The sequence below is a fragment of the Phaethon aethereus genome (assembly GCF_964289735.1).
Source record: "Phaethon aethereus genome assembly, chromosome: 2".
Lineage (NCBI taxonomy): Eukaryota > Metazoa > Chordata > Aves > Phaethontiformes > Phaethontidae > Phaethon > Phaethon aethereus.
The window spans coordinates 114107236-114134857 of record NC_138582.1 but is presented as its reverse complement, the minus strand read 5'-3'; the positions used below and the strand labels follow the sequence as shown (position 1 = coordinate 114134857).

The window sequence follows — 27622 nt, the reverse complement described above, 5'->3', positions numbered from 1 at the left end:
GAAAGTACTCCAAACACTACAGCACGACCTCGCCAAAAATACTCCAGTTTGGAGAAACTGTCTCCATGTTTTGTTTTATATGTCAGAGTAAGTGCTGGCCTTTTACTGCAGAGTTGTATCGTTCCTAGAAATGCAAGAACACAGCAATCAAAAAACTTTCTCTTGCAGCTTTATACCACAGAAAAAACCACATTTACTCATGTACATTTTAGTTAATTATATTGTGTTCATCATCATGTTCAAGGAATCTGGCAGTAACAGTTTATGAACCATGACACATTTGCTCTGTATCATTTCTGTTCATAAACCACATTGACCCAGTCATTGCTACCAGTCCTACAGAGAAGGCACCCAGCACCATCAGCCCTGTCCAGTACTGTATGATTCCACACACATCAGTCATCTTGGCTTCCATATAGCTCTTTGCTGCGCCCCTCGCCATTGCTGTACCTGCAGACAACGCCTGCTGAAGAGACACCTCAGTAAGACGAACTGTTTGCTGCTGAGACCATTTCCAACAGCTTTCCTGCTGACATAGCCCGAACCAGCCCCCAGGATGGCGACGGAATGAGAGAGAAAAGCTGCTCCACACCTGGATGTGGTCTTAAAGGAAACACTTATGTTATTCTGGGGGTACTTCTGTTAGCTTTTCCCAATTCCTACAGGCAAGACACTTTTGGGAAAGGAATTACCAATTTCCCCATCAGCTTCATCTGGAAAATAGCAATTGGTTAGCACATCAGAATAAATGACAATGAGAACAGAGCAGCAGGCAGAAAATAGGTGAGGGAAATTACAATTACAAAATAATCTTTCATTGCACCTTTAAACACATTCTGCACATGTGCCGAACTTTGTAGCATCTTTACCACACGTCAGAGCGCAGCCCCTTCACAGGCATGAGCACACCACCTCAGAATTGCTGACCAGTATTTACAGGACTAATCAAAGTCTAAGAAGCCTTGGCAGAACTTCATTTAAGAAATACACTTATCTTAGTATCAACATGTGGCATTGAAGTAGATGTTTATAAAAAGAGTGTGTATGCCCAAATAAAACTGTTTCTATCAATAAAGGAACACAAGACACCAACATATACTGCTTGCTTACTGCTACCTTGCAACAATAAAATCTATATCACATTCATTTCTAAACCAAGTTTGAAGGCACACAATGCCTACAGTTTGTAAACATCACCATCATGTGTCTATGAAGAACTACAGTGCCAGTATCTGTAACCATTTATGTGAAGTGATTCACAGATTTTTCTGTGTTTTGTGTATGTTGGCATATCTTGAGGGCATGCTCAGTCTAGTGTGGTGCATTTTTTCATTAAAGGGGAAGACTTTTTAAAAAAATAAATATAGCTTTTCATCAGAGCCCTGAGGCACCCATTCACCACCTTATCTTGTCCCAACTAATTTTTGAACAGAGAATATAATAAAGGAGTTCTCATTTTGCCAGTTGCATAAAGGATTTAGGGATGGTGAATGAACAGAAGGAAAATCTGATCTACATTTAAAAAAAAAGGTGGAAGTATGTACTAGTAATGTTGCTCATTTCATTCCCTCCATCCCAGTGGAGGAGTCGCTTCATTTAATTCAGTGCTCAAGAGTCTCACTGGAAACTAAAATATCATCATATAGATAGCAGAAAAAGGGACTCTCTGATAGATCTCTAACCCACCTGAAGAAAACTAGAATTGCCATTTCCATAAGACGGAGCTGAAGAACAGCCCTAGAAAGCTCTAGGAACATAGACAGTAGTAAACTCTGCTCCAACTATATCAAGCAGTGAATAAAGCATCACAGAATCACAGAATCACTAGGTTGGAAAGGACCTTTAAGATCATCAAGTCCAACCAACACAAGTGCTGCTGAAATCAAGTAAGGTTATGCTGCCAAAGCAGCAACCCAAGATAAGCAACCAGGCTGAGAAATGTAAGGAAATCATGCAGGACAACTCCATGAGAAAGTGGGGAGGGCTGTAGTGAAGACAGGGAAGCAGACACTGGCCTCAGAAGTGCAGAACAGTCTTAAATGGGGTAAGCTGAAGAAATGGAAAGGGAAATGAGAAGGAATGGAAATCACAATGAGCATCTGAGAGCACAAAAAAAAAAAAATTAAGTGCAAACAAGAGGTGGAAACAACAGGAACCTGGCAAAGAAATACTTAGCCAGATCAGAAGATGGACAAAATGGTAACTTGAAAAAACTGAGGAAGGGAAGAAAACTGAAGAGGAGGTAAAGGCAAGAGAAGAAATAGAAAAGTCAATCTTGCCACAGCTGACACATACAGAAATGGCTAGTGAGAAGAACCAGAAGTACCGAACCTGAAGTGCAATGTAAAAAAGACATCTAAAGAACTACACTAAAAAAGGCAGGAAAAGCAGCACATTATCTTCAGCACCGGGTCTATGTTATGCCCCTCGGTAAGTCAGGATTACAAATGCTGGGAAATGCAGCAACTCCTCATGTTGTTTTTCCCTATTCTCCCACTTACCCCTCCCTGCAGCAGGGCATCATCCCACACTAGTCACAGCTCCTGTCATCCTCTGCTGGGCAACTCCACTGGGAACGATGCCACCAAAAAAGCCAATGTCAGTTGATTTATGCTGTTTTTGTAAGTCCTGCTGTACTTCCATGTTTACCACTACACACTACACCACTCATCACTTGTAGACTTAGGATAATGAGAACCCTAGTGACTCTCAAAATACTTGCAAACTGAGGTTTCCTGTCGTGAGAGTCATCAGTTGGGGCCTGCCTGAAGACTGCCATAAAAAAAAAAAAGTGAGGTTTTTTGTTTCAGGTTTGTTTGGCTTCCTTAAGAAAAAAAAAATTCTACAGGCCACTTCTTATGCATGAGGTTGCTTCAGCAGAATGTCTGCATTTCAGCTCAAGCTGTGATCTCACCATCTCCTCCAACTTAAAACATCCATACAGGCTATTTTTGTAACTCTTACCAACCTAACCAAAATACGTGACATCACTCTTTCTATAGGTGTAAAAATACTGTCTCTTTTCCACACACAGTATTGAATTGCTTCATTAATCAGATAGAAAGAAACTCTGACTCTGAGAAGCAGGAAGAGTAGGGCTGGAAGGTAGGATTCAGTATATTAAACCACCAGTATGTTGGCTTGTCATTAAATTGTCTCCTCACAGGTCTCTCTTGAATGTCTTTCCCTGGTTGGGGATTTTCTGTTTATTTCTCTCTAACCTCAGTTCTGTTAGTCTATTTTGCTTGTGATTCGCCACAGGTGATCTCTTTCCCAAGAAAATGCTCAAGTACTCATCTTTCTTTTTTTCCTGTAAGCTTATGCCTGTCTTCCCCCACCCACTTGCTCTTTCTCCTAGGTATCTCATTTAACACTTAATTTTAGTTTTCTTTCAGCTGTGTCACCTTCTGCCCATCACCATTTTCAAAACATCCCCTCCCTCACTTTCTTCCAATCCAGCTGCCATCTCCCTCATCCTATAAGGAAGTCATCTGCCACCTTCTACCACTCTCCACTTCATTTTCCAACATCCCACAGCCCAGTCCTCCCAGTCCAGGATTGAGCCATGCCTCTAGTAGAGACAGCAAAGTGCAGGCAGGGGAAGGTGAACCAAACTAGGGAGCGAATACAGCCCTGACCCAAATCCTCCAGGTCAGAGCCAGGCTGGTGCCACCAGCAGCTGGTGGGAGTCTGCTCCCTCTTCTGAAACAGGGGAGCAGCTGCCCAGCTGCAAAGGTACCCGAGCTTGGGAGCCCCTGCTACCTTTGCTGTCTTAGGAGACCACAGGATCTACCTCCTGCACCGCTCTTGCCACACGGTAGGTCCCTCCTTGTTTCTCCTCCCTTGCCCTAGCAGAAGGAACATCTACAGCGTTAGCCCCACTCTGAGCAAGGCCAGTCTGATCTACGCTGCCGCCTCTGCCAAAACCTCCAGCTATAACACCTGCTGCCTGTTACCAGAGACAACACACCATGGAGGCAAAAATGCCTTGGAGGGGAGAGCAGCAGGAGCTCAGAGCAGTCTTTCATGGGGATGCAGCCTGCGCACCAGCCCATGCTTCCCGCTCCTCTGCTTCCAGGCAGGGGGGAGCAAGAGCCTGAAGAGATCCTCCCTCCGCAGGCAGGTAGTGGAAACCACTGCAAATTGTTTTATTGCCCTAACTTCTCTACTCCTTTTGCAAGGGTGGGCAAGGAAGGGAAAAAGATCTCAGATTTTTCCAGTGAAGTGAAGCAGTGTGATACTTGGCTTCAGAGTAAAAGCAGAGTTCTCTGGGAAGCAGGACAACGGGCCACACGCACATCAAGGTACCATCTTAAACATGTACATCAAACAACCCTCTGTAGGTCAAACTCCTCCTAAACAAAAGAAGATTAAGTGTGGAAGCTGTTGGATATATAATCCTCCCTTTACAGATGAAAGTAATAAAGACTTGAGTCACATAGCAAGTTGAACAACCTCAGATTGCAACTGGTTTGGTCCCCAGCATTGCTCCCTACAAAACAAGGCTGCCTCATTTAAACCATAAGAGACAGCTTAATATTTAACAGTGATTTTTTTTAAGATGATCTGGCTAGTGTTAGAGCTCCTTTTATTGCTCAGAAGCAATTAAGGAGCAGCACTTACAGGCTCTGTAAAGCTGTGCACAGTGACTGAAAGGCTGCGTGGAACAGATTACAGCCAGAGCAAAATCACAATTGCTTTTAAAAATTTAAGGATCCCACCTCATGCTCCAGTAGTCCTGGGGAAGGTCTTGGAAAGCACTTCCAAAGGGCACACCACACAAAGTGCTAGGAGCTAAACGTTGAAAACATGTTTCGACTCTCACTCAAAACCAATATAAACCAAGAGGAGCCATTCAGTGAAGCACCACCAAGATAAAACCGATCCAAGCTTCCGCAGGAGCGCAGTCCTGGGAGAGGGGTTTCCCCCTCGCCTGGGCTGGCTTACAATCAGTGAGTGTCATTATGTTCTTGCTGCTGACTTGTGACTTCAGTGACTCTTGTCTCATGAAGTTTCATGAGCAAAAATTACCATCTGTATAATAAAGCCTTCCTATCTTTATTTAGATACTAAGCCAACCTCAGCTAGTCTGCAAATGCCAGTAGGTCCCTACTGGCATCCAAACTGACCTTTCCTGTGTTCCAGCACAATGGCTCCTACCGTACCTTGATATAACAGCACTGCCCGCTTAATTTCAACTCCCACAGGTTACTGCTTGCTCTTTTGTTTTCAGGTCTGGAGACTGACTCCTTGTTATAAAACTAAGAAAATATGATTAAAAATGCTTTGTCACTGACAAATGGAGCTGTAGCTGCACTGTAGTAAGCCAGACAGAAGTTCAGTCTTACACTTCCCAGTAGAAGTCAGTGAAAAGAAGAAGTCAGAGCAAGAAACATCACCACCTCCTCCTCCCAGAGCTGCAGAGCACAAATTCTTCCAAAATCTCAGGACTCATCAGGAAAAAAAAAATCTGAAGTCTTCACAGCAACAGGTTGTTCAGCCTGTTCATTCTGTACAAAAGTGATTCTTTTGGGGGACAAACAGTCCACATATACAACAGCCAGGGACTTGTTTTTCCTGGTGCTCTGGCAATGCCTGCAGAACTGGAAAAGACTGGCAGAAAAATCAGAAAGTATTTATACTAGCTTCCTGCTAAATAATAAAACTGAAACACCTGGCATTATTTTGGTTTTAACTTGCCCATGTAATACAGTGATACCTTGAGATCAACTGAACATGGCTGGCACAGTTTTCCAAAACAGAATACTTCAACTCCACCATCCCCACAGGAGGTATCCTTGTGTGTTTTGGGTTGTGTTACACAAAGTATAATGATGCAATCTGCCTTTTGATTTCAAACATGCAGCTTGGTTTTCATTTGCACAGTACCAGCTGCCTGCAGCAAATAGTTTGGGGCAGCTGGGAAGAGAACATAACATTCAGGATAAGAGCCTAACAGATAAAGTTTGAGAAGGTGTCAAAGTGTTCAGTACCAAATCCCCTTGGGTTTTGGTGAGGGTTTTCCCCCCCCTCCGCAGAAAGCGGATCAAAATAAACACACGATGAGTATTTCCAGCGCAGTGGCCATTGCCAAGTTTGAAAAGAAGGATCATCAGGCTGCGTGCACTGACACAGCTCTGTTTGTGCTGCAGAAAACTCTCCGTGGTTTCTGTGGAAGCGGAGTTTAGACAACGCAAAGTATAATCCCACACTAACTGCCTGCCAATGCATGAACACTGGACAATCTCCCTTGCTTCTCTTGTCCTCACAGTCCAAATCTGTGCTCGGGACTTCACTGAAAACAGACCCTATGCCCTTAATCCCACATTGCCATTCTGGGACAGACTGACTCCTGACCTCTTTTATTACCATGTTCCTTTAAAAAAAAAGAAAATGATACACAAGAGACACAGCTGAAGTGAAGCCTTACGTCAAGGAAAATCATTCCTGTATTATGAAGTCTTTTTTGTGGAAGTCTTGGTTTAGCTCAGTGGCTTTTATCAAGCCACACAAAATCAGAGTCAAAGAAATAATCCAGAAAGATCAAGAAATCAGCAAGAAAAATCTGACAAAAACAATCATCCTTTAAATGATTTCTTGGAAACAAATATTAATTTCAGACCAAACTCTGACCCATTACACCAGAGGAAAGCAACTTAAGCTCATTATGATGGGACATTAGTAAGAACAAAATCTACTTTCCATGTTTCTTTAGTCAAAAGACTAAACTAAAATACTTACTAAACCTCTTTTTTCAAAGTTTGTAACTAAACTGATTATTTAAGCCCTCAAACTGTGAGCAGTCTATGCATATACTTAGATTTACACACTTAAATAACCCAATTTGTAGTAAGTAGCCGGTGTGTGTGCTTCAGTACATACCTCAAATGCTACAGCCTTTTGGTTATACCGTTATAAACCAAAATCCAAGTAATCTACGTGACTGTACAATGCAGCTGTATCTACTCATTGAGAATTACTGTCATCAATGGAAATAGAAGCCCAGATTTCCCAAAAAGAAACTCACATAGAGGTAGCTAAAAATTGTTGTTTTCTACTCAGAAACACAGGACAAATGGGGAAGGGATCTATCCTGGACATTAATTACATTCAGTCACTCAAGTACTACAGTTCTCTACCAGCAGTCTGCTAGAAACGTAACCAAGTCATATTACCAGTAATGGAAAGCATAGATCAGCTCTTCAAATATTAACTAAAATATTTCCTTACAACTCTGATGGGCTGGGATGGAGGGGAGGGCAGGGGAAAAACAGGAAAAGAGGACAGAGCCTGTATGCATGTGTAAGGGATGTGAGCTCAATATACAACAGCACTAAATATTTTATCTTCCAACCAAGTTGCTACAAAAGAGTCCTGATTAACATTTCATTGCAAAAGATGCACCACTACACTAAAGGCCTTAAAAATCTACATTTAAATGGAATACAAAAAAAGTGTTACACAAAAGCATCCTCTAGGCATTCCCTTTTAAAAGCAGTGGGTTAAAGGTTTGATTTATATAGACTTTAAAGAGGTTATACATTGCCTTTGTCACATCACAGTTTAACTGTGTAGTTTCACCTTAGCTTCTCATTTATGAACTGGATGAAGACAAACCATTTCTGAAGTGCAAATCCACTTTTTTTAAATTTTTTTGTCTGTTAAAAATTCTCTTTGGTACATATAAATGCTAACATCTAGCCTTTGGGGTGTTCCTTTTTTTTTTTTTTAACCCATTTCCCTGAAAAACTAACATATGCTACAGGTTTTAATTTTATTTTACAGTAAACAGCACATGAAAGTGCTTGCCGGAATATTTATTAGATTCATCTGTTACCCTTTTGTTCCATGATCTGCAAAGAAGAAAAAAATATACTCACAGTTGCACGTAAGAGCATGGTTGGTGCACCATGACTGCAATATGGACTGGCTGATCTTTACTGGACCCTGTTGCTACAAATGAAAAATCTTTGGCTTTACTACATTTCGGCGTGTTACACGTTTGCACAAGCCATGTTGTTTGAATTATCTAAACTCTCTGCTGCGCATCACCTATAGACTAATAATTCTCACTCCATGCAAAATCCAGCTAAGCTGAACACAAGCACTGAAGATAAAATTCAGCGCTGTCTAATCAGTTGTTCCATAGCAAAACATGGCACAGAAAGGGCTCGCATGGCAGCCAACCTCCATGGGATGCCAAAGCATTCAAACTGGGGGCCCATCTTCTCATTTAACCCCCAGTGTTTACACAAGAAACTGGTGAGAGATACTAAGCAAAGACACCGAGCCACAGGAGAGCAGCCAACACTTAATAAATACAAAACACATCACAAACTAAATATGCTAGCCTAAATGTTGAATGACTCCTAATTATTTATAATCAGCAGTCATTAAGAGTCATGCTTTTCCCCACTGATTCCTTCAGTGGAGGGGAGGCAAGCGTGAAAAATAGGTTAGCATCCTTTCTGTGGGCCAATTGCTCCTGTTCTCATAGGGACTCAGCCAAAGCCCATTAGGAAGGTACTGACCTCAATATACTGTGGATCAGGCCCTAAACTCCACAGAAGTCTTCACCTTCCAAGGAGGTTATGCTCAACCTGGCTTCATAGGCAGAAGGAGAAGGCATGGGCAGTCTCACCTCACAGTCTCTTTCCCAGAAGACTTTTAAGCTTCCCACGAAACATAGGCAGAGGTTAAATCACGCATAACCCCCAGCTTACCTCCCACAGACTTGCAAAGTGGCGGCCACCTTCTGCAGGAAGCAAGGCAGGGAGGAGTAACGCATTTATGCACAAACTCAAATGCATGGCAGATGTGCCCAGCACTGATGTGCCACTGCACCACACATTTACACCTGCAGATTGGCTGCTCCCACCCTTGACAGAGAACCTGTCTGAAAAAATGCTGCAGAGGTGGGTCCCCCAGGAAAGTAATGGTGATCTGATATAAAAAAGAGCATTTTTAAAGCATTCTTCAGTATTCAGAAAAAAACATACTGCAACCATCTACAACACCCAACCTCATGTCAGACCTTTGTAATCTTCAGTGAAGGCCATTGCTTTTCTGCTGGGAGGGAGTCCTACCCAGACCAAATGTAGTCTATATGTAAAGGCTACTAATTAAAACGTCTCCAGAAGTCATCAACCAAATTCTCTCCCTCATCATCCTCCCCCAACAAAATGAAACTTCTAACCAAAGTTCAGCAATGCCAACTGACATATGCCTTCCTTGATGGTGTTGAAGATCCTGAAGGAGAAACACTCAATAAGCTGTTTGTGAAACATTAGAAAGCCAGCGTGCAACATTTTCTAAATGGATGATCTGGAAAGTTGTAGAGAGCTGCTGAAAAACACCTTTTGTGTTTCCAGCTACTTACCACAAGCTCATAATCACACCACTTCCAAAACTCTGGGAATGTGCACCATAGCATGCTTGATGACATAGCGAATAACTCTTTCATTGATGCAGCAGCTCTCAGACACAGCTCTGGCATTTACTACCTGGGAAGTAAATATTGATTTAACAGCAACTCCCAGAGCATATGCAAACGCCATATGAATGATCGTTTCCGCCAGTGCAGACTCACACGTTCAGAATGACACCTGCCACTTTATTCTAGTTCGCTCAACCTTGTAAATAGTGAGAGAGAAATCTCCTCTTACATCTGCAACAAAAAGAAGCCAAGAGAGTCTATTCTAATTTCATCCAACCTATAACTGTATTCTTAAATGGGCATTTTATGTACAACATCCCAGTCTCGCCAACAGACAGGCATATGAATGATTCCAGGACAGCAGCCTGTGTAATTAACACCCATCAGCATCCAAAGACCACTTAAACTATGTGGATCTGGGATTTTTAGATCAGGTCCTTATCTTCAAGCAATCACTGTTCCAAGTTAATTTTCCAGTAAAAGGCTGGATTAGTGACAGTTTGGAAAGTGCAACACAATGAAATTTCCTCCACCCAGCTTAGTGGGTTTCAGGCAAGGAACAACAGTGACTTCTCAAGGAATAGGAATGGATCCTACCAGTTAGGGAGACAGCAAAGAATTAAGATAACGTAAGTAATTGCTATACAACCCCATGAGGTGACCTGTGCCACCTCAGCTCAGTGACCACTGTCATTACCCAACCCACTTCCCAGCCTCCTCTCCACACTGCCCTCAACAGCTCCATTCCACTGCAGGTCTCGCTTATTCTGTCAGAAGAGCATCTCTCTTTGCTCTGCATGGAAGGACCTTCATGCTAAGTGCCTCTATGGATCATAAATACCCTAACAGATGATTATTTTTTACTCTGCAATGTGCCATCACATCACTCCAAACCTCACAGGAGTCTTCAGAGCATTCCAGCCATCAATAAGCACTGTAAAATGCAAATAACTAGCATCACCAGACTTAGTAACCAGTTGCAAGGGTTTGTTGCCAAGCTCATAGCAATTGACATAAAATTAGGCTCATAGATGATGAAGCTAGGTTGCTACCTAGTAGCACAGACTTTTGAGAGCATGACTTCATGGTTCTGCATTAAGTAATCAAGCAGAAGGATGCAGCGGTAAATTGGAGCACATGTAGGCACACCCAACGCGCTCGTTTGCAAGTTCCAGTAAGGAACTCACATGTGTGTTCATAAGAGAAAGGGTCTGCCTCCACAAACAGATGCTTCCCAGTGCTACCACCATAACAAAGACAAGAAGGTCCAGTCTGCAAGTGCTTACAGATTCACAGCCATCTCAACTGCCCCAACAGTGAATTTACAGTACTGGTCTCAAAAGTGTGAAACTCTCAGGCATTTCCTTCTGACATGAACAGCCATCTAACAGAGGTAAGGACAATACCTCAAATCCCATCTTAACCGTAGCACAGCCAAGAGCTGAACATATATCTGCAGAGATAAAATACCAGCATATAAACAAGCTGTGATGGCTTGTTTCTTGAAACACAACAAGAAGGCAGTCTAATAAGGAAGTCACTTACACATCCTTAATTATGCTGGCTCCACAAGTTTAACTATCATTTAGACAACTCCAAAAACATGGCAATTGCAAAATCATTTATAACTCAACTGTAACTGCTTATCCTGAGTAATGTGCATTGCATGTTATTTTCAGATGATAGCAAAGCAGAGAGGGGTAGCGCCCTGATTTGGCAAAGGTCCCTAATGACTGCCTTTCGTTAACCCCAGAAAGGGGAGAGAGAGAGAGTGAGGGAGAGACAGCCATCATCACCACCACCACCACTCATCTACTTCTGGCATCCCAGAGCTAAAGGGAACACAGGGATACTCATCCTGATATAACATGTTACAAAACCGTATTCCCCAGAGGATACAGGCAGGCTTATATAAGCAGCAGTGAAACTGGGCAACTTTCCAGAGAATTTATCCAACTGCCTGCAGTCTCCCATTTCAAGGTAGATGAAATGCCGAGCGCTGAATAAAGTCATTTGATCCACATCCCATGCATTTTAATAAAGAATGGGAAAGAACAGACACCTATCAGTGTCTGCTAATTTTTATTCCCTAAAACACTGGAATGTAAAACATCCTCCTCCTTTCCCCTGCCTGTACGGCCCCTTTTAGTTTTAAGTCACTCGCAGGCATCTCCAGCACTGAACAAAAATAAGTATGCGTTTATGAATAGAAGCCTTCTGAGTGTTTTTAAAAAAAAAAAAATGTTGTACCAGATATCTTTTAAAAAAAAAAGGTAAAACAATAAAAAAAAGTTTAATGATAGCACTGTAAACTTTAAGTGGAATCTCCTTTTCCCCCTCCAGCTCCTTCCATCTCTCCCTTTCAATTCCATTCCTTGAAATAAACTGGGATCACCTGGTAGTAGTCACACAAACCCATGTAAGCACTCTTTGCTCACCTCTTAAGAGGAAGTTTAGACTGCGTAGACCTATCTAGAAGGGAACAGATGATGAAGCAATGTTACCGTATTGTCTGCAACATCTGCACATTTTTATGTCTCGCTTCTCAGGTTGGAAATTGATTCTGCCTGACCTCCAGAAAAAGTGGAAGAAAAGCCTGCAACCTGAAGGGACAGAAAGCTGGGAAACAGATTTGAGATCATTTCATACCTTTTCATGGCTTGTGTTTACTTTCATTAACATCCACCTAACTTCAAGAACTCTCCACATTTTTAAGAAGAATTAACTGTTGCTAAGTTCTGAACACTCTCCCTTTCAATTACAGATTGATAGCCTGAGATATACACACTGCTGCCCTCTGCAACTCCTCCTGCAGAAACAAGAAAAAGCAATTTCACTGCTCTGTTTATTGATAAAACAAAATATAAGCCCAACAAAATAAAGGATTTTCCTCAGATTATTCTAAATTTCTCATTGTTTAGGTACGCTCCACATTAAAATAAGTTTAAACCTGCAAGACAGGGGGTTCTCACCACCGGACTTCCAAAGATTTGGTTTCCACAGCAGCCAAGATTCCTGGAAATCCAGAAGCATCTGTATAAGGCAATACTGCAGTCGGCCAGACCACGCCTGAGACCTGCAGATATGAGGGATGCCCGTCACATCCCTGCCAGGCACATGATTAAGGCAACCCCACTTATACAGGTCCTGGCCAGCAAGCCTGACTTATCTGGACTGCAAAAAGCCCGTATTCAACACTGTGCCCATGTGGATCCTGCTCTGTTCTTGCGTTGAGTCAAGGTCAAGCCTACACACCTTGCAGGGTAAGCGATGTAAATCCAACACAGTATGCTTGGCCACATGGAAAGAAAAAAGCAGCTGCCTGAATCACATTCAAACACTGAAATGAAAAACTGCTGTTGCTCTCTCTTCATGTCTAACATCGAAGTCTAAAGGTAATGTTTTTTCCCCATAATCAGGGAGTCTGAAATACAGTTTTTTTCTGAGATTCACCTATTACAAAAATTCATGTTAAGTTATTCTGTATCAACTACTCTACACCTACATACAAGCTCTTACATCTCCACAACTGTGGAGTTGTGGTACTGGTCCCATCAGCAACGACTTCTGTCTAACAATGCTAAAACATTGACTTTTGACAGGTTCTCAGTCTAACCATGGCAATGAAAAAATTCACTTAAAATCTGTTTAAAGGAGAACACCATAGAGGAGCAGAGAGCTCGCTCTTTCTTTCCGTCCTTCCTTCCTTCCTTCCTTTCTTCCTTTTCCTTTATTTCCTGCCTTTCTTCCTCTCATTCTCCCTCTTTCACTCTTCTACAATACCTGATTAAATTTCTGATCTCTTTCCTCAAAGTTCTTATATACTTACAGATATAATGTGGATTTTTTTTTAAAGACTAAGCTTCCTTTTAGCATGTGTTTTGAGCCTTGAAGATAAATGTAGCAATAAACCACAGTGCCTTGAAATATTTTTATTATTTGAGATGTTTTGGTATCCTTCACACTGAGAGAGGAAAAAAAAACAGGTCTTGCGGAGCCAAAGGAAATGTACGCAAGGCTTTAATTCTGATGTAAGTTAGATAGCTGGAGAAAACAGTCTTTGGAAATTTAAACAGCAAAACCTTCCTACCTCCTCCTATTCTCTGAACAATCAAAACAAAGTGTTCAAAGCTGAGGAAAGGACTTCTAAATTGTTTCTGCTCTTACATATGCAACATTAACCTCTGTTATGTCAGCAAACAAAATGGTGCCTTACAATGGACATTTTAAGCTCAGAGAGCCTGTCGGAAGACGACGCTGATGCACATCAAATTGAAAATATTAAATAAGTATTTTTCCTTGACCGATACTTAGAAATCATGGCACTGACTCAAACTGGGATGCATGTTGGGAATGAAGTCGGGAGAAATCCCTTGAGGGGTTCCAGATCCATGCTTTTTTGGCAGAGGCACTGTGATCCTGTATCCGTCATGGTGTTTTGAAGATGCTAATGTCCATTCACTCTAACTCTTCAGCCAAAAGTCTCTGAAGGTAAGAAATAATTCATCATACGCACATTCAGAAAAGGAGATTTAAAATCATGTTCAGATAACAGCTTAGAAGCTTGATATTTCTCTAAGCAAAATTATGCTGTTTTCAGTTTTGCTTTCCAGTGAGAGGTATAATCCATTACACAGGCACTGAAAACACCTGTGAAAAACAGAAGAGTTTTATACCAGTTTGTGACTGACTGATTACTTAAATATCAACTTAAAAAAAAAAAAAAAAAGGCTTCCCATGCAGCTCCCACAGAATTCCATGGCAGTTGTGCCATTGGCTTCATGATAGAAGCAAAGCTTGTATCTTACCAAATCCCTGAAACCTAGAGCAGTTCAAACTACAAAGAGTCACTCTTAATTATTACAACCGCATGTGAACTAATTCATAATTTATTTACTTTTTCCTGATCATACAGAGAAGCCTTCCAATAGGACATCTGCAAAAGAAAGCACATTTCTAGGATTGGGTCCTGAGATAACTTCTTAGATTAAGGTTGTATCAGCAATGAAGGGTCGGGAGCCCAGAAGTCCCACCAAATGGAACCAACTAGAAGACGATGGCTTGAGTAAAGAGACTGGAAAGCTACATATACGATTAAATATTTTAAAGCCTGAACCAGTTAAACCTGCTAAAAGTCCTTCCAGTTTTTCAGTGAGTTATGGACTGGGGCAGCAGCCACCATCCCCAGCCACAGGTCTCTTCCTGCCCATGGGAAGCCACGGCTTCCCAGGCGCTTCCAGTGGGAATGTCGGTGGAGTTGAGGGAAACGTGCCAGGCAGTGCAGTCACCTCCTGAGCCCGCGCTGTACAGCTACGCCTTGCGGTCGGCACTGAAACCAGCCCAGGGTTAAAGGGCTTAATCACCGCAGGTGCTGAGCACCCCGGGGAGCCTCGAACAACTCACGGGCTCCAGCCTCCGCCCTCCTCCTCTCCAGCAGAAACACAAATTCGAAAATAAAAGCAGGAAGACAGTTTACGAGGAGCATTTTATCTGAGTTAAAGTTGGAGCGGGCTGTAAACTCCCACAGGACATCTAGGTTTACAGACTTCGGATGAAACTGTAAATTGAATATTAAACACACATTTTTATCAAATCATATTTCTCCCAGAGAAGGCTGAGGACTGACTGTTTATTTTTTTCATCTGATTTGCTATGTTTACAAGTGGTAGGAAAGCTGGTTAGATCAGCCACTCCATCTTTTTAGACCTATTCGAATGACTTTGATTTTGTTTTTCTAACACCGCTAAGAAAACTATAATGAAAAAAAAAAAAAAATCTATAAACTGAGAAAAGGCACTCTGAAATCCATCAACCAAGTTGTATCCATAATTGTTTCCCTGGTTTATCAAAAAAAGGCTCATTTGCATTATCTGTTATCTTTAGATACCCATCCTGGTCTATAAACACAGTTATCAATCCCGTTCAGAGGCCAGTCCACAAATTGAAGTTTTCTATAGAGGGAATTATCTATAAATAAGCCCGAGGCAATTTTCTTTGACGGCCAATGGTAAACCATAGGAAGTAACTTTAATAGTGATTTACAGTTCTTCTCTGGTTTCCATCCAACTTTTCCTTCTTGTGCTTCTGTTCCATCCAAAAAGGAATTTTTCAGATGTTCTAATTTCCCATTCAAGATGCAATCAATCCCAACTCTAGGTGTGTCTAATCCAATTTTTACGGTATGTTCATGGGCCAGCACCAGAGAAAAAGAACTCTCTTTTTATTTTCTTTCAATTGCCTCTGCTGCAATCACAAGACTTGTCATCTCCTGGTGTGAAATGCACAACAGTAGAAGAGAGAGCGAAGGAGATTTGAGAGAGAGAGAGAGAGAGAGAGAGGGAGGGAGAGAAATGAGCCAACCTACCAAAAAGAAAGGAGAAAGAGAGATACGTGAAAATAACATTAACATTTTTGAATTATCCTACATACTGAAAGCTTCCATTTACCAAAATAATTAATTAATTCAAGATTTTTAAAGCCTGTGCAGAGTTTTTAAGTTCCTCATTTAAATCACAATATGCTGTTAGCAGTGGGATATTTAGGAATGGACTCCAGCCTTCACACCACCCATCTTCCTCATCTATACCACAGTGAAGTCAGATTCAAGCCCTGTACCGCTTGCTCAGGCACACCACCCTTTTGGACACGAGCAAACCCCATCGCCCGACCTCCCACACCCCCGAGAGTCAGAGGACTGCTCCTCCTTTATGAACAAAAGATCTTTTCTCTTAACAGCTTAACATACATTCTGGCTATCTCTGGACTTCCAAGAGTCGTACACGTAAAATAGTTCTTTTTCCACACACACAGTGGACCTTAACATGCATCTTGAGCGCAGCAAAGAAACAAGCAGAGCCACAGTTCCCCTCTGGGTAAACTGCAGCCAAAAACCCACTGATGACAGAGACCTATGTGAATTTAAATCTGTGAGAGCAGCTGTGGAAGAACAGGGGAGAATTACACCCAAGAGTTTAGCAATTAATAAATATCCCCTGTATCAACACAGACCAATAAAAACTGTTTCCTTTTACATTAAAGGCAAACTCATTTGTAACTCAGACCATGAAGCCTGCACACTCTCCTATTCCTTTTCTCTATATATGCATATACATGGGGGGCATATATATATGTGTGTGTGTGCGCGCGCGCGGGTTGGTTATTTCCCCCCTGATTGAAAGCTCCCCTAATGGGAAGGCACTAATGGATTTGAAGTGATAAGGAAAAGGCAGACATGCAAAATGCTCCAGAACTTCTGTTCCTAATCAATCACCAGAGATCAGTGACATCATGCAAGCCTTTGATCAGAGCTCCCCTTTCAAGCTTAGAAAGGGGGATAGATTGACCCACGCCAGCGGAGGGACTGAAGAAACACCTAGGATACAATTCACAGTGAAATATGAGAAGTCACCCGCATCCCTCTTCAGAAAAACTATCCCTTCCCACCTTCCTCAAGGAATACAGCGCGCATTCCAGAGCAACCGAGCACAAACAACAGATTTGTCTCTTTCCCCAAGAATTAGAAAACAGCCAGGGAAACAACGCATCACAAAATCCTCTCAGGTTTTATTTTTGAAGCCTGCGCAGACGTTTTATCCCGAGCAGGCGTTTATTACGTTTGCTTGCATTTAAAAACCTTCTCAAGTCTGCTAGTACCAACAACAACAACAAAAAAAGCCACTTATTTTTCCCAAATGCCTGAGCAGCTTTAACAACTAAAGGCTGACGCCCGTTTTTAAAGAAGAAATAACGTTCAGGAGAGCCAGCATCACAGCAAGCATTTGCCACACTTAGCACCAGCCTTTGTCCACATCAGGGCATTCAGAGGGTTCAGATCACTAATCCCACTTCAGCTAAAATTGAGCTCCATTGTTTCTCAGTTCATCTGAGTTTCCATGGCACTTAGAAAGACTTAAGTGTTATTTACTTAGTGCGGTTTGTTAAAAACAAAAAACAATACCTAAGTCTTAACGTGAGCATCAGGTTTGCTTTTTTTTGTTTTCCTTTTTACTTTCAATAAGCTCAAGACGCAGTCAGGATTTTATAGTCTCAGAGGCTTCTTCTGCTCTAAAAATCTTCAAGAAAAGCAAAGTTGAAAATAGACCTGAAAACGTTCACTTCATTGTTTTGGCTTGGTTTTCTCCCACCTGTATTTTTAAAAAATCTAATTGAGCTTCCTGAACAGCCGCAAAAGTGTAGTTTATTATCTCCCTCATCAGGTGATCAATGATTTCATTAATAAGACAGATAACAAAACTGTCATATCATCGACACAGTTATGAAAGATGATCCTGGCTTCTTGCTCCATTTTCCAAGGTCTGGGATTCTCTGTGGCAGCACTGAGTCCATTCAATATTTTCCACAGACAGAGAAAAGTGAAAATCCATTTTGAAACCAATTTCAATTAGGATCCAGAAGCTGTTATCACAGGTGTCGCAGAATGGGCCCGTAAGTGGAAATGTCGCCTATCCATTCTGAAATGAAACCTTATCAGGGGCTACGAAGATGGCTGAGGACAGCCTATCTGTAAATTACTTTTCGTCCTGTGTTAACTCAACCCTAGTTCTGTCATATGGAATTCTTTCCAGCCCCTCGTAATAATCTAACGACTAACTAGGCTCTGCACCAAAACGGCTTTTCTTCTGCTCGGGCTGCCCCCGCCGAACGGGAATGCAAATAACCGGAGGCAGCCAGGCGAGCCCACGTATTTAGTAATATCGTTTAAAGCCCTCATAGTTTATTACAGGGAAGCAACGGGCTTGCATTCTTAAGCCTGTCTCCACCCATTGCATTCCTGGTGATTTTTCAATTGCAAACTCCAAGGCCCAGTTATTTCATTAATTCAGCACCCAAGTAGTGAGGCTTTTCTCTCACATCTTTCAGTCTCCTTTTAGCAAATTATCCCATGACGGAGGATTTATTCAGTCAAAGACCTCGGACTTTGAGAGGCAACAAAAGAATCAAGAGACTTTCTGGTCCACCTGCCTGGCGAATGATGAGGCAGGGTAAAGCCTCCCCTAGAGAAACCAATCAAACCATTGTGTGGCACAGTCAGACCTTTTCAACTGTCAAACCAGGAGAGCAGGAAAAGAGATGAAAGAACTCAGGATGAAGCTACCATTTACAGAACCATGTGGGAATGGTCTCCGAAGATTTAATAATTGGGATGGAACTCAACTTTCTGAAAACTAGAAGAAAGAACACCAAAAAAAAAAAAAAGAAAAAGAAAAGGAAAAGAGAGAGAGAAGGGAAAGAAAGAAAGAAAAGAGAGAGACCAGGAGGAGGGGAAAACACTACCAGTCAGGCCCAGGAGGAACTTTTCTACAAAATCCTCTGTTGTTATGTATGAACCCCCACGCTGGAAAAGAAGCGAAAAAACAAGCACACGAAGGGGACAGAGCGAGTGCACAGTTTCTAACACTAACTTAAGTTTCAGCAATTTATCATCTCATCTTAGGAAAAACTCCATCAGTACAAATCTGTTCTACCAAGCAGAACAAAAAAATCCCCTTAGTTTGGGATATCTGGGTGCATTTTCAAGCTATTGTGTGTGTGTGATTTAGGTTTTTGCATTTCCACTTGGCTGCATGTGGAACATGCATGAAAAGTCGTACCGAGCGAATGGAAACCAGCGTATTTTAAGCGGTCGGCTTGTGAAAAGAATGTGCACACACAGCTCCGGTGTAGCAAGACTCCAGCTGATTGCAGGCACAAGATTAGGAACTGCTTTTTGATAATCCGACCCATAAAGCCTTACAAGCCAAATTTTAAAATCATCTGAACAAAACCCAGTATTTCCTGTGTACTTCTCTTTTCCAAAGTCCCTCTGTGCACTTGACATACACATTCATCAGTAGGTCCAGATCACATTTACAAGTAAATCAACATTGTTCTGAATTGCCAGCCTTACGAACAAAAATAGAATCTGCAAATTAAATTGTGACTACTTGCAGTATACATCAAAGGCAAAGGCTTTTAATGGGAAATAAGATAACAACACAGCAATAAAATCCATCTCATTCCCTCTTAGTTGGGATGGCAAAAGAATGCATCTCCCTCCTTTCCCACCCTCACCCCAAAATAATGAGATATGACTTGGAAAGAATACAGGGAATGTAGTTTTAATACAGTGCTTTCTTAACAAAATCACATACCATACCCTAAGCACACTTCTCCCACTTATTGGCATATGTATTTAGTAACAATTCCTATGTAAGCAGAAGCTGAGGTTTTATACCTTCCAGAAAAGGGGAGCGGGGTAAATAGAAACATACAGAGCAGGGATATAATCAAATGCAACACTGACACCTGATTATTTCCTTTTAACTGGAGACAGATATGAAATAGAAAACATCTACAAGAGAAAAGACGAATGCCATTTGAAAACCTGTTAAGTGATTTAATTACTTCAACTGCCTTAATTTACACAGCTTAAATCATGAAGCCAAACACTGTACCTGCCAGAGGGGTTGCCTGGTTTTAAGTCAATTAGAAGCATCTTTTAAAATTCTTTTTATTTACTTTAAGAAGATCTACTCCATGTACCTCCTTCACCGGCAGATTCCCGAGACGGGTCCCTTTTCAGGAGCCAGGAAAACTCTCAGGATGCAAGAGTTTTCCACCAGTGCCCCTCCAGCCCCTGCCAGCCGCCTGGCACCCGCTGGCAAGCGGCGGGGAGGACGGTGCCGCCGCCCGGAGCAGGAGCGGCGGCGCTGCTGCGGAGCCTTGCCACGCCGCCGTGCGGCCCCTCCGCCCCGTTGGCGCTGCCCTGCAAGGTCGTTTAGGAGACCCCCTCTCCTTTAGGGTATCTTCCCCGGAGACCAGCACTTAACGGCAGTGCGTGAGCCCTGTTCTAGAAGGCTAACAACATCACTGAAGCTTCGGCTGCCAGCAGCCTTTTTCCTGCTAAAAATCAAACCTCCTGGTTGCTCCCCCCTCCGCCCCCAGTACTGTGGCCTGTAATGCCTGAATTTTTTGAGGTCTGATTGATACTGGACTTCTGCAAAGCACAACCTACAGAGCATGGTACCGTTGCCGTACTGCAGAGTCCCCTTTTAAACCTTTTTATCACGTCTTACTCTATTTCAAAACCCAGGTACAATTGTAATATGGTTGCTTGGGGGTTTCCGGGGGTTTTTTTGTTTGTTTTTCAGGGGAAAAAAAAAATCCCCAGTGTATAATTCCCTAAATTTAACCTCCACCTTGGCCAGGTGGCAAGCTTCTGCTGCTAACTAATGTTTTCTCCCGATTCCACCTCGTGTTATCCAGCAGGATGTTAAGTCATTACTTACTGATTACCGTGATTGCAGGGATAAGCCACTCAATCATCTCTTTCTGGAACTTGCAAAGGGATACAGGAGGATTGACATTTAATATCCCTTATGCTATTAACCACTGCAGGGAGGGGAGAGAAGGGGGGAAAAAGGAGGGAAATCTCGGCAGAATTAATGAAGCAATACTGTATTGCACTTGCAGATCATTGGCTTTAGAGCAGGGTAAGGGTAGGGCTGGCTTGCTGAGGAACACCACCAGAAAATAGTATCAGGCAGAATGAGTTATTACAGTCTACAATAAACCCTAACTTGATGACTGAAATTTTATTAGTAAGCATAAAGGACCACGGGTGCATTACTCTGAATGAACCTGTATTTAATCAGCTACTCACATCAGATTACAATATACCAAGACATACAGTCCCCACTTAATTACAACCTCCCATACCTCCCATACCTTTCCAATACTTCCAAGCATCAGTAGAGCCAGTCCTCCCCAAGGACAGGTACCTTCTGTTAGTTTATCCTCTTAGGACCTGGCCACAATTATTGGAACAGAAGGATACACAAAATCTTACAAGTTCAGGTCTTTGCCCTTACTTTTCTGCGCTACCGCATGTGACCATTCTACCCTTACTTTTCATGCTGCTGTATGCCACCTTTACAGACAGGCGTTACCTGTAACATTTGTCTTGCTGAAATACAAAACCCTCAGAAAAACCTATACATTGGAGTCATCACTTCCAATATGTAATATGACAGGATCTTGTTTCCTCCTTGACCCAAAAATGAGAAGTCAAGAGGGCCCCTCAATTCCCTTTGATTTCAGGAGAGGAGGAGGGCATCTCCTGATCACTTTGTAGAATCGGGTCTCATATAATCAGTTTGGGACTCAATTTGCAGGCCACTAAAATAGTACAGGCAATGTTTCTTGATACCTAACAACCTCTTTTGAACCCTGACCTCTCAACGGGACCCTGAGCACATCAGTCCTACAAGGGGGCCAAGAATGGGTGTTATGATTAACACCTATTTTATGGTGAGCTTGAAAGCAAGCAGCAGGACAAGTAACCAACTGAAAGTTTAAACAGGAAATGTGATTCTTATGGGGTTGCAGACTGCTGAATACTTCCCTCATTCAACCCTGAAGGAACTACTAGGAAGAAAGAAAGAAGGAAAGAAAGAAAAAAAAAAAAAAGAGAGACCTAGATGAAGCTGGCTCTTCTTCTGAAAGAATCAAAGTGGACGCATGAACTTCCTCTCATTTATTCATCTATCAGGCTTGGTTTTAAATTACATCATCATTAAGATAATAATTTCTGCTTTCTATCACTTTAAAGTATGTTCTCAATAACTATCTGATTCTGATAAAGCTAGTCAAGTCCACAACCTACATACGTTTATAATTAGCTTTTTTTTTAAGGCAGAGTAATAGGTTAATAAGAAATATCAGATTACACTGGAACAAGCTCATGGGTCAAAAACTAGACAAAACACATCAAACTGAAAATAAGTGCTTGCCTGTCAGACACTGAAGGAGTCCTTATACAATAACTGCATTGTTTTAATGCAACATTAAAAACATCAGTTTAGAGCCGAAATGTGCAGAAGAGGAAAGCATTTTAGTCACCAACAAGATTCACAAGCTGAACAGTAAATAAATCAGGGCTGAGCACAGCGTTACAATCTCCTAATGTTCTCCAAGCAATGCCGCAAAGTGCAGCTTTGCCTTGTAAAAGTGTTAATTCAGCCCTCAGAAATTCCCTGTACTTTTCAGAAAATAAAGTGAAAAATTAATTATATCCATGCTACAGACTAAGTGAAAAAAATAATTTGCATATAGCTGAGGGCTGCGTTAGGTTAGCGTGGGGTTTTTTGGTCAACACCTCTTAGGAAGTACTCTAACAGTAAATCTGATTCACTACAAAGCAGAGCGTAGAGTCGAAGCGGCCAGCCTGGTAAAACATTAAAGTGACTGCCTAATTGTAAGCATGCAAACACCCACACCGGGGCCAAGGGAGCTGCTCCTGTGCCTAAAGCGTGGCGTTCACTTGAGCGCTCGCTGGCCCGGAGCTCAAGACGTTACTGCAACGCTGGGACTCGGGAGGGCTGGCGACTCCCCGTGCCGGGGTGCAAGGAGCGTCCTGCACCAGCACGGGCAGCACGGCTGCGCAGGCAGGGGAGCGAGCCGAGTTTTCTGCTCCGGCAGTGCAGTGCTCAGCCCGACACACTGACTGAGCGTGCTGCTGCTCTCAGCGACAGCTCATACGCCAGGCTGCAAGGCACCCTGTTATCCGACGGAGGTCTAGCAAGGCAGGTCCCGTGACCTGCAATACCAAGCAAAGGGTCTCTAAGGGGAGCACAAAACTAATTTTATTGAGTTTATCAACGGGTACCTCTTCAGAAAGCCATTCCTTGCACAACTTGATAGAAACCTGTGTGTGCATGCAGCACCTCCCAGGATGATGACCTAAATCCTCGCGCTGACGTGGTAGGGAACAGGGTCTGACTGCTTTGTCTCCAGAAAAGCGGCAGGGATGCGCGGTGTGAGAAGACAAGGCCTGACAACGTGGCACCATGGCAGAAAGGTGGCCCGGGACACTGGCCTCATTACTCCAATGTAATATCAGTGACATGGTCATGACATAAAAACTGCATTTAGCTGCTGTTGTTATTACTTTGCCAAAGCAGATCAGCCTGAGGCTATCAAATCACAGGATACACAAAGTAAACTTGTTTTATACCCTAGCACAAACTTTTTATTCATACAGCCTTTTATGAATTAACATCTCTGTCAGCAGTTTTCTTTGGCAGTTTTGGATATTAGCCTAGCAGTAAATATAGGAGTCAATCAAAGAAGGAGTAAAAGGAACAATTTGCAAAGAAATGTATCCTAGTAAACTGCATGCAGCTTGGTTGAGATACGCTAAATGAAACACAAAGGAGAAAAAAACAAAAGCTTACAAAAATGAATTCAAAACAAAGCAAGAGTGGTCCCAAATTACAAAGTCTCACTGGGGATCAAAGTGCACCAAAGAATTTTGTTAGTTATTACAATTTTTTTTTTTTTACTTTTTTGATCACATGTATTTTAAAAGAAGTTTTAATTTGCTCCAGCCCTAAGACCTTCCCCACAGGTTTCAGCCTGGAGCACATTTTAATGGCTCAGTTATAGATCCCTGAAATTAGGGGTTTATAATGAAAACACTGGCAAACCCTTATCTAACACAGTGCAAGCATCTTAGCAATATAGTCAGTGTTTGCAGTTAGGTGAGTGCAGCAGAAATCTTTTTTGTATTCAGTAATGGCAGGAACTCAGCAGAAGTGGCTAACATGTAAATTACAGCCCATGATTATTGTTTGAGTCTACAGGGCAGCTGGTACCTTCCAAGGGGCACCCACATGTCTGGGCCTCTTAACTTGCACTGTCTAGTTCAGGTTACCGTGCGAGCTGCCCTTCCACGTCACCTTTCCCACTTTCTTTCCCTTGCACCTAGGTTTACACCAGGTTCTTCAATAAACACTTTGCGTATCATACGTTTTAAAAGTTTTACACGCTCAATATTCGTTTTAACATATATTCTGCTACTGGGTGTGTTACTCACTTTTGGGAGCTGTTGGAATAACAGCATTCTCCTTGTTTCTTCATGACTGTAGGCTTTGCATAAAACCCGTAACAAACAGCTTCCAATCTATTTATGATTCAAGTTCTGACTCCTCCAGAAGACAGCAGAGCTAACTAGTTTCTACATCACACCTCAGTCAGCTGTCATTCAAGTCCATGTCACCCTGCAAACTTCACTAATTAATGTGTTGTCCAGAAGGAGAGAAGCACTGATACTAAACGTGCTTAGGAGGTGACATTGGTATGATAGGTCGATGTTGCTCTGCAATGACAGCAGAGTCTTCTGACAAAAACAGCAAGGATCATTCTGTCTTTTTGTTATTTTTAAGGGTACCTTACCTTGTTTAACAGAGCGTTCAAATGCAAATCACAACCATTTAACATTACCACAGCCCTCTGCAAAAAAAGAGGTACTGAATCAACAAAAGCTGCATGTTTTGTAGGAGTCATGTCTTACATCAACTGATGATGTTCCTGTAATAATACTCATTCCAGCATTAAAGAACAAAGGATGCAAATGCAATGCAACCTCCAGCTTTCATGCAAATTGGTCCTTGTAACCAAAATTCATTATCACGACAAACACATCTGCAAGAAGCAAAACTTTAAAACATTGCAACAGTAAAAGTCATGTTTAAGTTCCTAAAGCTTTAGCGTTATTATTTCTGTTGGTACATGCTCTGTGGAGTCTCTACACCAAGAGGAAATTTTTCATATGCAGGAAGGAATGGAATTTTTTATCCCTTTGAAGCCCAACCCTGTACCTGTGGAAAGTCGTTTGCTTGGTTTTACATGAAGGTAGATTACAAACCCAAACCTCGGAGATCCTGGTGACTTTCCTAAATACAAAGTCTAACAAAACCAATCCTTACCCACTGAAAACAAAGGTAACTGTCATTACCTTAACCAAACGCAGCCTCAGGCACCAGGATGTGTACTACATTAGCACCTCATTCTCTTAATAGGAGACAATTCCAGTGACAAAAATTTCAAGTCATTCGAATCATTCCAACTCTTGGGAGTTTGATGCCCCTGACATGCAGTAATGCACCACCTAGATGAAGCAGGTAGTTAGGAACTAATATTATCGTTAAAGCTGACAGGTAGAATAGAGAGAGAAAACTATTTGACCACAGGGTAAATCAGTGTCAGAATTAGGCAAAAACATCTGAAAAGCTTTATTTTTTGCCCTCTAAATCTACATGTTTAACGATAACGTTACAGCTAGCCCGAACAGTCAGAGGTGTGTGCCAATATAGTTTGAGTACAAACCCCTGACACATCAAAGAATACACATATGTGTTTAAGTGTGCGTCTGTTTGAAAAGTTGGGCCAATGTGGAAAATCCTATTATCAAAAAAAAAAAAAAAATACAATGAGGAGCTCTTCGGCTAATGTGAACCACTGTAATTCTATTGACAGCAACGGATCTGTGCTCACTTACACCAGCTGAGGATCTAATTTCATATGCCTTAGAAAACCGATGCAACTTTTTCCATAGCTGCTCACAAGCTTCTATATTCTCATGGGGATCAACTCCAACTAGCAGGTCAGCAGGTGCTGAGTTTGCTTTGAATCTGAAGTCCAGTCACGGAGAAAGATACTGGGACATGTGCCATCTAATTTTTATTGACCCACAGAGATTCCCCTCTAGTATGGCTGTATGATTCATGTATTTTCTGCTTTAGTCTAGTGGGAGACACATGCTTCTTTGAGAAAGCAGAAACCTTTCTTCAGGGTATCAAAGTGAGAACCTGACCTGGACCACAAGCCCAGATGAGTGAGCATGATGGAAGCAGAAAGGCTGAAAAGAAAACGTTTTGCCAGGAATACACCAGGACTCCAAAATATGCACAAAGACATCTTCTGTTTTTAACCACTATTAGACTGATTTGCAAAAACCAACAGTTAATCTGCAACTACTCAAAATCCACAGGTCTAAAATCTGCCCACACCTTTGCAAGGAATTTTCTTTCCTAATGCAAAGGGAGTTTTGCATCAGTAGGGACCGATACACTCATCCCTCTTACACTGAACAATGAAAGGGCTGGGGCTGGGATTACACACTCTCCAGAGAGGCAGAGAATATGTAAAATTGTCAAGTGAGGTAATCTCTGGGGAGATTTAAGCAAACTACTCCAGTTTTGTAAATCTACAAGCTGTACATTCACAACTTTGAAATGAATTCACAGGAGGATAGAATCTTAGCTTCATGTTTTTGTCCCTGGCCATTAAAGAACCTCCGGGAGGTGGGGGCAGCCCTTGGCAAGGAATAAGTTTATTTGTAAAAGAAGAGAAGAAAAAAAAACCCTTGCCATTAATTTTGACAGGGCTACTTCTGTCTCTTTTGTAATAACTAATTATCTAAATAGGGTAAGAGATTTCAATGGCCAAATGCAAAACACTCGCAAGCCCTGCCAGGTTAATCAAGACATTTTCCAAAACGCTAAAAACAGGAACTTCCTATAATAAATAACTTAGCACATTTACATCTCAAATTAGAACATCTGGAAGAAAAAGACTATGCCTGATGCCAAAACAGGCCTTATTGTATCCTACCACTTTCCACCACCACCCCCTCCTTGTTCGTTTTCTTTAGCCTTTCCTTAAAACAAACACTGATCCAGGTGCAAATGCTCAATTCACAAGGAATGCAGTGAACATAAAATTACTGTAGGTTTGGCTGCTAGTAAATCCCTGCTGTTACTCACCATTGGAAGTTGTGCTGGAGGCAACAGCTTTCTCACTGACATCTGTTCGACTGGAGCATTTCACGATGGAATTCTCCACTTTTTTCTTCTCCGTCGTGGTAGAGCTATGGGACTGCGCCTCCATGATGACTTCTCATTACTTCAGCTCTCCTTGTACTAATACCTGAATGAAACAAGAGAGTCATAAACTTTAAATACTATTCGAAAGCTTAGCCCAAAACCTAGCACACCTCTCACCTGAAGAAGAGCCTGCAGCACAACTGAATTAGCAGTCCACAGGCCATTTCTGGATGCCCATCAAATCATGTTTGCATGCATGAATTCATGAGGAATTTAAGGAAACACTAACACCAAAAGTAAGTATGTTTGCCTTTAAAGACAATCAGCATCACCAACCACTATGCTGCTTGATGGATAGGCCCATTTTTCTCAAGCCTGTAGGGTTTTAATGGACCCAGGGGGAAAAAGCTAGTATTTTTCTCCTATGTCTACAGCACTTTGGAACAACTCAAGACAGACCTTCACATTGACTACAGAAGCCAAATATTTAAATTTCAACACTCATGCTATCCGAACAGAC

The 27622-nt window shown here is 42.0% G+C and overlaps 1 protein-coding gene across 2 annotated transcripts in view; it reads right to left on the bottom strand.

The window, feature by feature from the left end:
• Positions 1 to 27166, bottom strand: part of GLI3 (GLI family zinc finger 3) — a gene marked incomplete at its 5' end in the record, with an annotated part of 201889 nt that extends 174723 nt beyond the window's left edge. For both annotated transcript variants that reach the window (XM_081996622.1, XM_081996623.1), the window contains one exon: positions 27043 to 27166. In XM_081996622.1, the coding sequence (XP_081852748.1) occupies positions 27043 to 27166 (124 nt within the window). The remainder of the gene's footprint in view (positions 1 to 27042) is intronic.
• Positions 27167 to 27622: the final 456 nt, after the last annotated feature.